The 16,302-nt window shown below is 40.3% G+C and overlaps 1 protein-coding gene across 8 annotated transcripts in view; it reads left to right on the forward strand.

Annotated features, from left to right (window-relative positions):
• Positions 1–2,022: 2,022 nt before the first annotated feature.
• TAFA5 (TAFA chemokine like family member 5) overlaps positions 2,023–16,302 on the forward strand; it is a 521,115-nt gene continuing 506,835 nt past the window's right edge. For 3 of the 8 annotated variants that reach the window (XM_010395577.4, XM_019283631.3, XM_039571059.1), the window contains exon 1: positions 2,026–2,544. In XM_010395577.4, coding sequence (XP_010393879.2) covers positions 2,352–2,544 — 193 coding nt within the window. In that variant the 5' untranslated portion in view covers positions 2,026–2,351. Of the gene's footprint in view, positions 2,545–16,302 lie in introns of all 8 variants that reach the window. The other 5 variants (XR_751411.4, XR_005604491.1, XM_010395572.4 and 2 more) reach the window with 4 other exon arrangements.

The raw sequence follows: 16,302 nt of genomic DNA on the forward strand, positions 1-16,302 counted from the left end.
AGCTGTACAACTTCACAACATAAAATTGAAGTAATACTTCAGGATTCCAAGGAGGATGACGAATTTATATTGACTTAGAAGGAAAATATAGTGTCTAAGTCAGGGATGGAAGGTGATACAAAGATTTAGTCTCTACATACAAATAGTCTTTTAAATTATATGGGGAAGGAGAATACAGCTTAGCATGTTGTCCTAATGCTTGAGTTGTGCTCTATTCTAGTTTTCAAATATACTAGAAAAGAAATTCCCATGAAAATAAGGGAAAAGAAAGTCACATCTTGGAAGGAGATGTTCTGGTACCCAAATGTAGTTGTACTCAAATAATAGTTAAAATTTCATCTCTGAAGCATGTTTGAACACATTAATCTATTGCCCTACCAGTTCAGGATGAAACCTTTCTGGTAGAAAATCTTCTCAAAGACATTACATCAGCAACATCCTCATGGTGCAAAACTGAACTTAGTTACAAGTATCTAGTCAAGTGCAGCTGTACTAAAAAAGTCCTTACAGTCCTGTCTTGTGAATATTGCATCATTCACATGCAGTTTTAAGTCCAGATGTTTATAATGGCAAACAACCAGACAAACCTGGGGCTTCTGAAGGAATATGGATGAGCTTTTTCATGGCATTTTCATTATGCAAGTAAAACACAGGAGGAGATAATGGGGACATTTTGTGACCAAGCTCCTCTTCTAGTCTGCCGATCCTGCATGTACTTGGAACGTGACTACCTTCTGCAGAACTTAAAATATTAATTTGAAGACATTGCTATGGAGACTCCGAATGGAAAAGCTCAACTACCTGGTCCCTCTTAAAACATTTAAGCTTTTTATCATAAAGGACACTGGCACACATGTGAACTCAAGCCCTCTAAAGTGGGTTTCATACCGATGTGTTGCTGTCATTTCAGCGACAGAAACCGCGTGCCAACAGCAGTCCCCATAAGGACCGCAGATGGATACATAATGAGGAGTTGTTTCCTTTAGCATCTATGGTCGTGTCGAGGCGCAATACACCGTGGAGATTTCGAGCCGCACCGTGCAGGTGAGGGGACGAGGAAAGACAATTCCCTGGGCCACTTTTCCTTCTGTCGAGACCCCGTCTCAGCCGAGGGCAAAGACTCCCAGAGGGGGCTCTGGGCGGGCACCGGCTCCGCTCCCTTCCCCTCTGCTCGGTTCCCCGCCCCGCGCCACCACTCCGCTGGCGGCCGTGGGCAGACGCTGGGGGCCGGAGCCGCCTCTGCCCTGCCGAGGCACAGGGCTCGCCCCACGGCCCCTGCCCGCCGCACAGCCCGCGCCCACCGCCGGCCCCGCAGGGCTGGCAGCAGCGTCTGCGGGGACAGGGACAGTCGCCCCGCAGCCCCTCCCTCCCTAAACCCGCCGGGCGCCGCCCCGGGAGCGGGAGAGGGGAGCGGCGCGGGGCCGGGGGCGATGCGAGCCCCGGGGCGGGCGCGCTCCTCCGGCGGGGACGCGCGAGCGGAGCGGCGAGGGGGAAGGACCGCTCCGCTCGGAGCGCTGTGCACCTGTGGGCGTGACCGCCGGCCCCCTCCTCCTCCTCCTCCCGCTTCCCTTTACTTGAAGGGCCGGCGCCGCTGTAGCGGCAGAGCCTGAGAGCGGAGCGGGCGGCGCACGGAGAGGAGGAGATCCGCTGCCGACCCTCCGCCTAAAGTGTCCCGGCCGCCTCTCGCGCCTCCGCCCCGTCGAGCCGCAGGACCGGTCGGGAGGGGAGCCCAGGCTGGACAGGCCGGGAGGGGACGGGGCTGTCCTCGGCCTGGGGGCGCCGGGCCGGGGCGCGGATCGCCCTCGCAGCGCGGAGCTGCCTGGCGGAGCCCTGCCCGGCGGGCGGGCGGGCGGCGGTGGCGCCGGGCTGCCCTCGCCCCTCGGTGGCCCCCGCGGCCATGCTGCCCTGGGCTGGGGGGCGGCGGCGCCCTGAGCGGGGGTCGCCGTAGAGCGGCGGGCGGGCGGGGGAGGCCCCGCGTTAGCACCTCCGGGGCCCGCGCTCCGCCTGCGGGGGCTGCCACCGGGGAGGGGGAGGCAGGGGAAAGGACAGCAAGCGGAATAACTTCTGCAAATTAAAAAAAAAAGAAAGGGGAAAAAAAAAAAAAAAAGGCTCGTTCGTGGGACATCTTTGAAGCTCAGTACCACGCGAGGCATCCAAATCGCAGTGAAACCCTCCAGGCTAGTGAATCCCACTGCAGTGACAGGAGGGAAGCTGGCTGTGGCCACTGTGCCCAAGCCCTGCATGCATTAGAGTCGCCTTGGCTTTCTGGCTGGAAGATGATTCCTGCAACAGGACCATGTTGCTGATGATGAACAGCAAAGACGTTGGAAGATGCCTTCCTTGAGGATTACATGTGGAGAAAGGCCATCAGTCAAGGGGAGAGCTGGCTGGTGAAACTGTCTGACTTTCCCCCCACCGGGGAAGTGGCTTCAATGGCTCCATCTCCCAGGAGAAGCAGTAGGAAAGATGCCAACGCCTTGCCAAGCATGTCCTCAACTTTCTGGGCTATCATGATCCTGGCTAGTCTCCTAATCGCTTACTGCAGTAAGTACATATTTGTCCGGTGCTTTTGCTGGGCACAAATCTCTGCTCTTCCCATCTGAGGTAACGCTTCAGGCAAAGGCCAAGCTCTGAAACTGGCAGACATAGGTACTGTGCCTTAGACTTGGCCCTCAGCACATCTCCCCCCACTCCTCTATGATAAAGTAGGTAGACTGGCACTTTAATGCTGCTGCTTCTCAGGAGAATGAGATATTCTTAGGTTGTAGATGTGGCATTTCCAGTCCAAACAGTAACGTCTCTTGGATTTTAGAAACAAACTTTCTAGCGGTAGTAACTCTGATTCACTGTTCACTGCTTAGTGTCAGATATTACCAATTCCTCCTAGGCTGCTCCCTCCTCTACACATTCTCCTAACTGTCCACCTTCCATGAAGAGGAGCTGGTTTGCTTATGTTCATTCTTTTAGGAAGCACATACTTAATCAAGTGACAGACGTCTTAACATCCCTGGGATCATATGTGATCCTCTGAAATGCCATAAGAGAAAATCTTGGCACTTTCTTAGCATATCCTCAGCAGTTTAGTAAGTCCATGTTGCCAGTTTTAGAGCTGCATCTCAGGTTATTGGTAGAGTTTTTATATTCTTTTTTCAGTCTTGATAGATTTTCCATTAATCACACTGTTGCAGATAAGGTATCTGTTAGAATCAGGTACTCGGACTATAAATACTTTTAAAAGTCTTTAATTTTTCCTGCTTTTTGTTTGTTTGTTTTGTTTTGCTTTCAGCAAGAATTGTTTTCAAGCAGTTATATAATGTAAATGGAGCTAATGCCCATACTTCAAGTCAAGGAATGCAAGTTAGTCCATAGCACCAGAGTGGGAAACTTGCAAAGAGAATAGAAAAAGCAGTTTTTACACAATAATAAAAAAAGGACACAGTTTATCAGAGAGGACCCGCATAGCTTTGCCAAAATGAATCTACACTGTATTTTTCCCCCCTGAACTGAATGGAGTCTGTAATTTACCCATGGTGCATATTGCTTTCATTAGCTGTAGCATAAAAGATTTTGCACTAGGCTTGTCTTGTTGAGCTGTAATAGGTGTAGGCTATGATGAATAGGAAATAGATGCTTTCTATTTTGCAGGAATTTGCAGGAGCATGCCTGCTGCATTTCTTAACCCTCTATTCCATTCCTTCCAACTACATTACATTGACCATTTCTCTGTGTGTGTGTTCTGGGATTTTTTTGAAACAAGATTGTAATTGGTTAGGAGAACCTTTAGTTCACTTTTGTTTTGCATATTATAGAGGCTCTTCGTAGTGATGACACTGAAAGGGCATTATTCCAAAAAGAATAACATATTTTGTAATATTTTTTTGTAATTTGGCACATTTTGCATTACGCTTCTCATTAATAAAATCATAATAAACAGGCCACACTTTTAATAATATAATTTTGTACATAATGCTATATTCAATGTGTTAATATAAAGGATATAATAAACAACATAGTGAGTTTTAAAAGAATTTATTGTATACTAGGAGTGCATATTACAGAATGAATAGTTCAGTGTAAAAGGAATTCAGCTTGATATTAGTGATAGGAAATATTTTATTAAGTTTGTGCTAGAAGTGTCCAGAGAGTCACAGGCTTTTTATGAGAATATATGAGATCTTCTGTGCATATATTTTCTATCAACATGGCCTCAAAAAGAGTTAGCATAAACTCTGACACTTCAAAAATTATTTATTTTCAGCATTGTGAAGTTTGACAGTGTTTTGTCCTAAAAATGAAGTAATCCATTTGAATTGCTACATATTGTTCATTGTTTATTTTTTGCATTGTTTACCGATGAAAAATGCAAATGTTGGCTGATAATCTGAAGGCATTTTCTGGTGTGCTTAAAGACCAGTTTCTAATTAGTTCTCTCAGCCAGTGTAGATGGTGTTCCTCAAATATGTAGTACACTCTTCATTTCATATAGCACTGAAAAGCACCATGCTGCTTAAAATATGCAGTGTCAAAACACTCCACCATTTATGTAATGCTTCACTGATTTGACAATTGCAATTCCAAATGTTAATGAAGCATCATGAATATTTTCTCTAGTGGTAGTATTTGAGACATTGCAAAAAATGGTTTTTGCTCTGTGAAAAATCAAGATGAAAAAAAAGTGAAGCTATTTCTAGGTAAAGCAGCACTTCAGATTTTATGAATTCTTTTAAAAATCAGCTAAAATTTAATCAGTCTTTTTTTCATCTGATGCCTTTTTCTGAAGAAAAGCAGATCTGGTGGTGGAGGGGACATGATGACTTTAAAAAACGCTTTAAAAATAACAGGATTGTGATATTTCTTAGGAAGTAAAAGAAATGAATTTGACTATATAAGGTGTTCTCTATTTTCCCCCACACCTTGTTGTCAGGTATATGGAAGTATACCAATAAAGGTGAATATATTATCAAAATAATTATAGCAACTTAATATTTTATTATCTCTCACTGTATCATTCTACTGCAATCAAACCCTTCAGCCTCCAAAACAAAATCTGGAAAAGAACTTTTCAATTTTTCCTTTCTTAATAGCACTGTAAGTAAAATTTTTTGATCTATCTTGCCTCTTTCCATTTTTAATCTGTTAATCTGACAAAGCTTATTCCTGAATCAGTTACTTGAACATTGCTTCTCTTTCTCCTAATTACTTTGTGAATCTTTGTTTCTGGAAGTGTATTTGTTGTACAATAGTCATCCCTGTTACTGGGAACAACCAGTAAACACCATACTCTTAAGTTCCACTTGACAGATAAGCACATTTATGAAGAATGTTCTGGATGTACATGTACAACCCATTAGACTTTCATTTATGCTTTAATATCTGAAGCCCAATCATATTACTATTGATGTGGTAAAATGATAGACTGATAATTTTTTCTTTCTTAAATGTTTAGATTATACTTAGGGATAATGGCTCCATCCTATGGTGGAAGAGAAACCTGCATCAAATCAATTAGGTTAGTTGCTATAGTGATAAATATAATGTAATATTCTCCATCTGAAGGAAAATGGTCTGATTTGGTAGGCTCTCAACAGGGGAAGACAAAAATAAAGTAGTAGAAATAGGCTTTTTTTGGTCCTTGGTGTGACCAGCAAGGAGTTAGTTTACTTAACAGAAGCATCAGTAAATGTAAAAACAGCCTCAGAAGGCTCTTCTGGTAGAGGGTGGCCACCTTTGTGGCAATTCAGAATTAAAAGAGTTGTGGCATTTTTGGATTCCAGACATGCATCTTGCACACTTGTCTAATGAACAGGAGTAAACCAGAGAGAACTACCTGCAGTGAATACCTCACGTTGTGTTTTTTGCTGTTGTAAAGGTAAAATGAGTAGGGAGTATTCATGAACTGGAGTATGTATTTTGCCATGTTAGAAAGTTTGGTCAAATTAAAGAAATTCTATGTGGTATCACAGCTGCCTGCTACATCAGGAATCTAAATAACATAGTTGTGATTCAGAACTACTTTTTTTAGTGCATTTATTCAGTTGACTTTGCTATAAATATTGAGGAGCTTTTTATATGTAAATGGTAACTTTGTAAGCAATATATGAATCAGCTTTTAGCAAAGTTGTGGCTGTTACAAGCTTTTGCTTTTCCTTATTTTATACTGTTTAGTAAGCATAAGGAATAGAACATTAGAGCTCTGTGCTGTTCTGTTAAGGTAATACTTCTAAGGGTGAGTAAATGTTGTTTTTGAAAAGAGCTACCAAAACTGAATGGTACTTGGAAAATTGACCTTCTTGCTTTAAATATTGTGTATGGAAGAAACAGTATGAAACCCAGCATTTGTGCTTACTAAATGGTGATAGTACTAGGAAAAAAGAATCTAAAAGTCCAAAATGCAAAGTATTTCCCATAACATAATACAGAGATGTTTTTGCTGTTGCTGAGCAGGGCTTACACAGAGCCAAAGCCTTTTCTGCTTTTCCTGTTGCCACACTGGTGAGGAAACTGGGGGTACCTGGGAGGCTGGGAGGAGACACAGTCAGGACAGGTGACCCCAACTGACCAAAAGGCCATTCCAGACCATGTGACACCATGCTCAGTATATGAAACGGGGGGAAGAAGGAAGAAGGGGAAAGGTTTCAAGTGATGGTGTTCGTCTTCCCAAGTCACTGTTATGCATGATGGAGTCCAGCTTTCCTGGGGATGGCTGAACACCTGCCTGCCCATGGGAAGGGATGAATTAATTCCTTGTTTTGTTTTGCTTGTGTGCATGGATTTTGCTTTCCCTACTAAACTGTCTTTATCTCAATCCACAAGTTTTCTGGCCTTTACCTTTCTGATTCTCTCCCAAGTCCTGCTCGTGGGGAGAGAGTGAGCGGCTGTCTGGGCCTTGGTTCCTGGCTGGAGTTAAACCATGAAAAAATATTATATTATATTATATTATATTATATTATATTATATTATATTATATTGACCTCACCTTAAATTGAGATCCTGTTACATATTGGGTAGACACTGCACATTTGAGAAATACCTTTTCATTGTCCTGTTCAGGAGCTGCTCTCTGTCTAAAAGACACGGGCTACTATGGTCTCTAGGTCTTACTGTTCTTACTTATGCTCTTTGAGACTGCCAGCAGGGATGGCAATTAACTGTGACTGTCACCTGGCCACTTCTACAACAGGAGCTACCGTATCATCATGTATCAGCTACTGAACAGCTGTCAGATGGTAAATGGTCACTGCCCATTTATGTTGGATGAAAATAAGCTACCTCTAAATGAAAGCCTATAGCTCCTGTTATTGATCTGTTATCATTTAGGTAACTTCTTCTGTTTTCAAAACTGAAAAACACAGATTTTTTAAAAATCTGTTTACCTGATCTGTAACTTTATTATGTTTTCTGCAAGAATTACTGTGTATGTATTTTTCCCAAACCCTGCATGCAGGACGTGACATAGAGAGCAACTGTCATTAGTAAAACTTTTTTCAGTCTAATTTGTATATAGAAATCAAAAATTATACTTTCATGACATTAAATAAGAAAAGTAAAATATTAAAATTCTGTTTCTTTATGTAATGTCCCAGCTGCTCCTTTTGAAGTAGGATCAATTTTTGAGATAAAACCAGTGCTTTGAACTTGGTGGCCTCTACAACGTACTACCTGTCAATGTGAGTACCAAACTGACACTGAGATTGCCTCACCAGTTGTATTGTAGTCTGTCCAGATGATATATTACATAGAAGTCCTTGGCACCAACAGAAGAAATGTCTTCTTACTGCATTCAATATTGAATTCGACCCTTTAAGGCTAAGTAAGCACCATTACAATTTCTTACAATTTCTCAAATATATTTGAATTCTGGTAATTCATACTTCCATTGCAAGTATAACCACTGATAAAGATGGACAATGGGAAATAGGTAGGGAGGGGAAACTAGAAGAAAATGGATATTTTCATTTAAATACATGGCAGAGGAGTATTCCATGTCTTTCAGCAGGATTGACAGGACAGAGATTGAGACCTCTTTGACAGCTTTTTTATGCTGTTTATGTAATGTACTATTTTTTTCTTACCATATACTATGAAAACAGTACTGGGGGCATGGAGTAGAGCCCTGCTGCTCAAGCTAAGGGTGTAAACGTGAGCTAGATTGGATTTTGTTTTACTGGGGTCCCATTAATCTTTTGGTCTTTCTTTACTGATGCCACTGAAGAAGTAGTAGTAAGTCCTTCACTGAGCTTAACCCTTAGGGGTGGGTATTTCCCCACTTGTTCTTCTCTGCTAGAAGCTGATGGTATGAAATATCTCAGTTTTTAAGATGTAATTTAGTGCTTTCTTAGAGAGTGCTCTAACTGTAAGGCTATTATGTGAAAAAACCCCATTGACAGCAAGTCCAGCATCTGGCATGTCAAATACTGTTTTTTAGAGGTATGCCTTGAATGTTGTCAATAACTCAAAAATGCACTTGAATACTGAGCTACATATAGAAGAGTTAGATATATAGGCAAATCCTGGCAGCTTTGATTAACCCACAGTCTTCCTGGTCTTTGTTGCTATATTCAAACTAGAATGTTTCCATGCTTAGTCTTATGTTTGATCAGGTGTGCTGTTCCACTGCTGGGCTGGGAATCTATTTTTTTTTTCTGTGTTTAAATCTAAGTTAGACTGCTTTTTGCACAGATGGTTGGCAAATATGCTTATTGTAGATGTTTTGGAAGTCATCTCTTCATGGATATGCTTTTATGTTAGCCCTGCAAATAGGAAAATGTTATGTGGTGACTATTTGAAAATATATGAACCATATTTACACTGTTTTCCAATATTTTTAGTATAGAGGTATATTTCAAAGACTTTGTGCATATTTTTCAATAAAAGGACTTTCCATGAATAACAAGTAAAATGGTAGAGGGTTTTGCATTTATGTGATGGTCTTTGGATCTCTTCCAAAATGTGTGGTCTGTGTTATTAGTTTGATCTCTGAATGGACTGCATCTTTGGATGTCTTCCTTCAAACACTTGATTGCTCTGAGATAACAGGAAATTATCTAACTGGAGTGAAGAGTATAACTTACTGTTTCTTAAAGGGGTCTCTGAGCAATAACCCCTCTGGTTTTCTCCTGAGTAGCATGCAGTTACTTAATATTATCTGTGCTTTTGCATGTCCTAACACTTCTCTTTGGTGCCTGCAGTCCAGTACAGCAATAAGGAAGTTGCTTCTCTAGAAGAAAGTGTTATTTATTTTGCCCAATTATATGCTGTTGTTGGAGAAAACATAAACTATATGTAGAGAGACCTCTAGCTTCAATTTTTCTTTTTACAATTCCCTCCAAGGCTGGTGTGACTTATTTATAGTTTTGATGGGTTTTTTTTAATGTTTATATATTTTTTATATTTCTGCCTCATAAAATCATAGAATGCTATGTGATGGAAGGGACCTTGAGGGTCAGCTAGTCCCAAACCCCCTGCTATGGTCAGGGGCACCTTCCACTAGACCAGGTTGCTCAGAGCCCCATCCAGCCTGACCTTGTGCTCTTCCAGGGATGACAACTTTTCTGAGCAATCTCTTCCAGTTCCTTGACACCCTCACACTAAGGAATTTCATCCTAATATCTAAACCTCCCCTCTTTCGATTTGAAGCCAGTAATACTTAAACACATTGCCTCTTACCCTATCACTAAATGCCCTAGTAAATGGTCCCACTCCTAGACTGCCTAACTCTTGCAGTCTGAGTTAACCCATGCCTTTATCTGATGCTTGGCTTCAAGAGTCCTCCTCCACTGTCATATCCTGCTCTTACAACAGGAGAATGTTTTCATAGTGCAGGATCTTACGATGTTTTCAGGATCACATACCTTACATAAGAAACCATTCTTCTGCCTTTGCCTGCAACTGAAAGTATCAATTTATGCTATGTCCCGTTTGTCCATTTTGGTGCTTTGAAGGTCTGGAACTGGGACTGTCTCTGGTTTTGTTTTATGTGGAGGTTAATTCCAGAACATAGTTAACAGATGTGTCCTATTTGTGTTTTCTGTACCAGAAACTGAGTAAAAGCCCAGAACAGAATGCCTACGAGATTGGTAACATTTCAGATTGCAAGTTATGTTGCTTGGGTTAATTCCTTTTTTTCGTCCATTGTAGGAAGGAATTGTACTGACCAACTTTATTTAAGCATGGTGGAAGAACCTGATGGTTCTGTTATGCATCATCTGAGAGAAGGGTCCTTAATTCTCACAGCAATCAGAAATCACTACATATAAAAAGAAGTCTAACAAAAAGTAAATGGGAATGTTTACAGAGTTCTTGTTAATCCTACTGGAATTTATGGTGGCTTTGACCTTTGCTCTTGCAACTTTTTTTTTCTGATTATCTTAGAATGCTGATCTTGACAAATGTGTTCTAAGAGATGATACACTGACAAATTGAGATTCCTTTAACCCTGAATGCCTCTATCACTCTTCATACGCTCACCTGTCAATATTCCTTTTAGCGGATATTTAATTTTTCCATTGAACTAGACCAGTGCAAAGTTTGGCAGAACATCTTAACTGATGACAGAAGTGGGTTTAAGCTAAGCTGTTGCACTGTTCATTTAATGGTTGTCTTGGGGTGACTCCAAACTGGCACAATGGTTAACTGAACGCAGAGATGTTGAAATGGGGTGGGAACAGTGGCTTCTGGCAGTTCTTCTGGCAGATGCAGAGAAAGCCCACAAAAATGATCAAGGGGCTGAAGCCTATGAAGACCAATAGAGAGAGCTGGAGTTATTCAGCCTGGAGAGGAGAAGGCTTAGGGAAGATCTTAGTTACAACCTTGCAGTATGTCAAGGGGGCTTGTGAGAAAGATGGAGAGGGACATTTTCCAAAAGCCTGTAGTGACAAGACAAAGGGTGGTGGTTTAAACTGAAAGAGAGTAGATTCACACTGGACATAAGAAGTCTTTTACTGTAAGGGTGGTGAGACACTGGCATAGGTTGCCCAGAGAAGCTATGGATGTCCAGTTCCTGGAAGCATTCGAGATCAGGCTGGATGGTGCTTTGAGCAAGCTGGTCTAGTGGAAGGTGCCCCTGCCCATGGTAGTGAGGGTTGGAACTAGATAATCTTTAAGGGTCCCTTCCAACCCAAACCAGTCTATGACTTTTGTTCTCTTGCTTTAAATTAAACAAAATGTAAGTGTAACAGATATTGAACAGTTGCCTGTTACTGATAGCATTCTCTTGTGTTACTGAAAGGGTCCACTGGTTTCTCATTTTTAAAACAAAAAGGAACCTTCTGTTTAATTATACCTTGGGCAGACACTTTTCTTCTGTGCAACCTAAAAGAAATGTGACTGTTTCTTTTTTTTTTTTTTTTTTTTTTTTTTGTATACTGAACTATTACAGCTGGAGATGAGGGTCAGTGGCTCTGACCCAGGAAGAGGTGACCGGTCCAGGGAGATGGTCCTGAAAGGAATCGCCTTCCCGAGGCCCGGTGTCTTCCTCTCAGCTGCTGGCAGGAGGCCCCTTGCAGAGGCTGTCAGCTCTTTAGTGATATCAGCTTGTGATTCCAGCCCAGCTCTGCAGGGCAGCCTCCAGGCCAAGCCAGACCAGAGAGAGAGATGAGAAGGCTCGTGTGGCTGGTTCTGCACAGAGGTAGCTTTATTATGGGTCCCCTCCAGCAAAGGGGGGAGCCAGGGACGAGAACCCTCTCTGGGACAGGCCCCAGAGAGCTTGCTTTTATAGGGTTACAGGGGATCAGCAAGGGACCAATGGATTACAGAGGATCTGGGATGGGAACAGGCCAATGGGTTACAGAATGATTTGCATAGTGTCTCCCAAGGGATTGTGGGTCTGCCTTTCCTCGCCTTGACCAAAGTGGTTGCCTTTCCAGGGAGTCCTGCTGGGCGATTGCAAAATTTCTTATTTCAGCAGAGATCCCTCCAGGGCAGGGGCTGGGTATACCCCACACTGAACAAATTCCAGTGTAGTTCTGGGTACCAGCTTGAGTCATAAAAAATAGAAAATTATTTTCTGAATTGAACTGATATAATCATCTGAGTTATTATTAAAAATAATTTTGTTGAAAAATATCAGAAAGGTTTTCCAGAGCTTTCTAAGTATTTCCTGTCAGTACTGCTTTATTGAACACTCATTGTAAGGTAAGAGTTTATATGGCTTTTTGTATATATATATGTGCTCAGTAAAAAACATATCAATATTTAAAATAAAACTAAGAAGCTTTAAAATGTGATATCACCGAATGGTACTGAGAGGTAAGAATTTTGATGAAATTACCTGCTCTAAAGCATTTGACCTAACGTGCTTGTAGAGCATAATATCTGGAATAATGATTCTTTTAAGATATCATTTTAAAGAACTTTCACAGATGTTTTCATTTTAAGTTCTAAGCTACAGCTGGGAAACAAACAAACAAAAACACCAAACCCAAATATAAATGTTCTGGAACTCAGATCCTCATAGATTAAAAGAAGCAGCTGACAAATAACTTCCGTTTCATCTGAACAGGATGGGTCTTCCCTTACTTTAGAGTTTTGCAGTTTAGTCATCTATATTTACCATAATCTCACTTTAAAGTCAGTGAAAACGTAAACATTTTCATAGTGCAGTTCATGTGACCTGTTTTAGATACACAATAGAGTTTAGAGTTTGAGGTAAACTGTGCTGCAGAAGTTCTTGTCTTTGCTGGCAGATAGACAACTTGCTAAGATTTTAACATATAATGTTATCACATTAATCCAGTCCTTCATTACAGCATCTTTAAAATCTTGCTCTTCTTATTTTCAAAGCCCACATTTAATATTGAAATATTTAATGCCAAGTAACTGATTCAGTATTTTTGTAGGGAAGAAAAAACACAGAAAAATGGGCTTGTGATACAGATTGATTAAGACTGTAGGTCAAGATATTGAACTAATGCAGCAAAGGATTTGTACAATTCAAGGGATGTAGTTGGCATAAATTACTGGGATTTTCGGAAGACATCTTTGCAAACAGTTTGTATCCTGAATAATTTTTGCAGTGTTTTGTCTTACTGTAAATTCTCCAGTTTCTTTGCCAGTATTGTTACACTCTGGACGCTAAAAGTACTGTCTTTCCCCCAGAAGTTGGAAACTTTGTGAATTTCAGAGTGTACCAAAGGTTATCAGCTTTACCATTCCTTTTTTCTCATTTTTAAGCCTCTTCATATGAAACAATATTGAACACATTTTCACCATGCAAACTTTTATAGTGTGGTTAAAACATTTGAAACACCTTCATCTACTACTGATTTAGGTAAGAAAAGGTTTAAATGTGTACATGTTTATAGGAAGCTGCAGGGGCAAAGAAGATCTGAAATGCTTACCTTGAATCTAAAAGAAGATATGGAGAAAATAAAAGCTTTGTGTGAAAACATTATGTGGTTATTTTTGGGAGGATATTGGGCTTTATGACCTGAGATGTTCCTCCAATTCTCCATTCTTCAGTGTAAGTGCTATTTTTACAGTCTTTTTCATCTGGAGAGATTTGTTGCCTTCTATGGCTCATTGTTTTATGTTTTTGTTTAAGGAATATATTGCTTTTCACCTTTTTTCACAGTAAATATATCTTCATGGACATTCTTTGAGTAAAAGCTGTTCAGTTCTGGTTGTGCTGCCTGTGTAACTAGAGATCTCTACCTTAATCCTGTCTACAAATGTAGAATGCCTTACTTGTCATGGTTTAGAAATGGTATTCTCCAATTTAGTACTCTCACTAAAAAACTCCCCCACACTGCTCCCCCTCCATCCCGCCTCCAATTGGAGGCACAAAACATTACGGATTGAGAGAAGAACAATTTACTGGAACAGCAGTGAGATAAGAAATGAACAGTAACAGCAACAATGTTAATAATAAAAATGTTTAAAAGAGAGTGATTTACATGCAAAAATGGTCACTGCGGACCCTATGAGAAAAAACAAGACCAGACAGTTCCCCTGCCATGTTTTCTTAACGAGAAGGAACCCCTTCTCCCCAGAAGTGAGAGGGCCTTTCCCCCTCACCTGGCAATGACCTGAGGTGGTATGGAATAACCTCCCTGTCCTAGGCAGGCCCCCTCCCAGCTACTGCTAAAAATTAACCCCGTCCTGGCCAAACATTATTGTAGAGACTTTTTAACATTTATGGTGGTAGAAAGGCTTCCTTTCACATGTTTTTGCAGAGTTCTCTGAAGTGCTGCTGTGAACTCTTAAGTTGCATGAACTGCCAGTTGAAATTACAAGAAGTGGATATTTCAATAAGTGGATATAATTGCAGTGAATTAGTTTAAAAACAACTTACAATATTTGAGTATATTCTTTGGCATAAATATTACACTGACTTCACAAGATTGACATTGTCTTGAGAATAGGTAGAATCATTGTCTAATGTTTTCTCAGATAATTCATCTCTATATGGAGGAAAAGGATGTCCTCAGTTTCATAGAGCGAAACGAATCTTTTCCTCTTAGTATTTTAATTTAAGCACAGACACAAAAATCAAATGATCCACCTACCTGCCTCATTTTCTTAGTTAATTTCCTGGAATTTATAGGTTAGGGGGTTTTTTTTATCTCCATCAAAGATGAAATATGTAGAACCCATGAAAACATCTCTAATACATTATATTATTAGAGCACATTCCTAATATATTTCACTGCCTTTCCTTTCACTGTTTATAATAACTGATAACCATTTCCTTCCTGAGAGCTTCTTTTAGAATTTAGTGTTCAGTGTTGGCATTAATTTCCAGTATTAGTTTTCTGTCTTTCTGTATTTTTCAGTTTTGCTTCCTTTTTTTTTTCTTATCTAAGGTCAGGTGAATTGCCCCTACTGTTTGTCTTGCCACTTTCTGAAGTGCTTTTCTGTTAGTTGGCATGACAGGTACTGCTATGTGAATCACAGTTTGTCAGTGACTTTTCAGACAAATTAACTTGATATATGTGTAGAGAATTTTTCTCCCAACTGCTAGATCTTCAGAGATTTGAGAATTGGGCTTTTTTATGGGTTTTTTTTTCCTACATCAGGTTCTGTGAGCCCAATTATAAACTCTCTGATACAGCATACTGTAGTCTGGAGTCGAAGTACCTTGTTGGAATTTAGTTTAAGTTTTCTTCTGTCATTTTCAATTATTTTGAAAGTATATTAAGCAACAGATATGGTTATTCACAGAAGGTTAGAACTGAAGTGCTGAGGAAAAAATACACTTTCAGTTTCAGTGCATGGAATTTGAACAAGCCTTTTAAGTTGCCAAAATGCTGTACAGTGCTGGTGGATGTGATGGTTATGTATCATTTGTCATGACAAGGGCCCCTAAATTTCAGATGCATGTCAGTATTAGTGAGGTAATATGTTTTGTGTGACAAAGGACACCTATGGTTTGGCTGAATAACATCCATTTTCCCAGGAACAGGAACAACTGTCTTAAAAGTGGGTGTCAGGAAGCTAGAACTTAAATCATCGCTCGTTGGTTTTGATCTTTGAAAGTGATGGTGACATAAAGCATATGGAGTGAGAATTACAGAGCTCTTCTGTAAAGTCAAAGAGCAACATTTCTGAAGTATGCTTTTGACCAATTTCACGTTCTTTGCTTCTGATATACTCTTCTCAGTTTATATTTCTATAAATTCACTTATTTATTACCTCTATATAACTCTGTAGCTGAACTTAAGTGATCAAAATGTATCATTTTTTCCCACATCTCTAAATCTGCTCTTTTTTTCTTTCATGGAAGATCAGAGATAGTGCCATGAGTTGGGCGTTGTTGCTGCTGTTTCAATTTTTAATTTACTTAAGTTAGAAGGAAAAAAATACACATTTCAAGAAATAATGGAGGAATAAAATTCTGAGTTAAAACAAGTACATGTGATAGAGAACTGTTAGAGAAAATTCTGTCATTAAATAATGAAAGCTTCTGAATCTACACTGAGGCTTGTTTGTGTGTTGGTTGCTTTTCCTGTTACCTACATCTCCCTTATCTTATGGATATCTCTTATTTTCTGCTCCTGTTTTGGTCTCCTCTTCAATTCCACATAGTTTTGCTGACAGACTTGCACAGTTTGGATAAAAGCAAAATAAGTAGAGGGAAACACATATGAGAAGACCATATGATACTCTGGATCAACCATTTTAGTTTTGCTTCATTGGAAACAAATGCATCTCTCTTTGTCTTTCCCACAGGCACCTGAGTCTGAAACATTACTGCTAGTCAGGAAGCTGTACCTGCTGAGAGCATCCACTTCTGTCTCTTTTCTTAATGTGAGAACTGTTGTAGTGGAGGAATTAAAGTGGTTACAATCTGTCAAAATGTTCGTT

This window comes from Corvus cornix, chromosome 1A, assembly GCF_000738735.6.
Source record: "Corvus cornix cornix isolate S_Up_H32 chromosome 1A, ASM73873v5, whole genome shotgun sequence".
Lineage (NCBI taxonomy): Eukaryota > Metazoa > Chordata > Aves > Passeriformes > Corvidae > Corvus > Corvus cornix.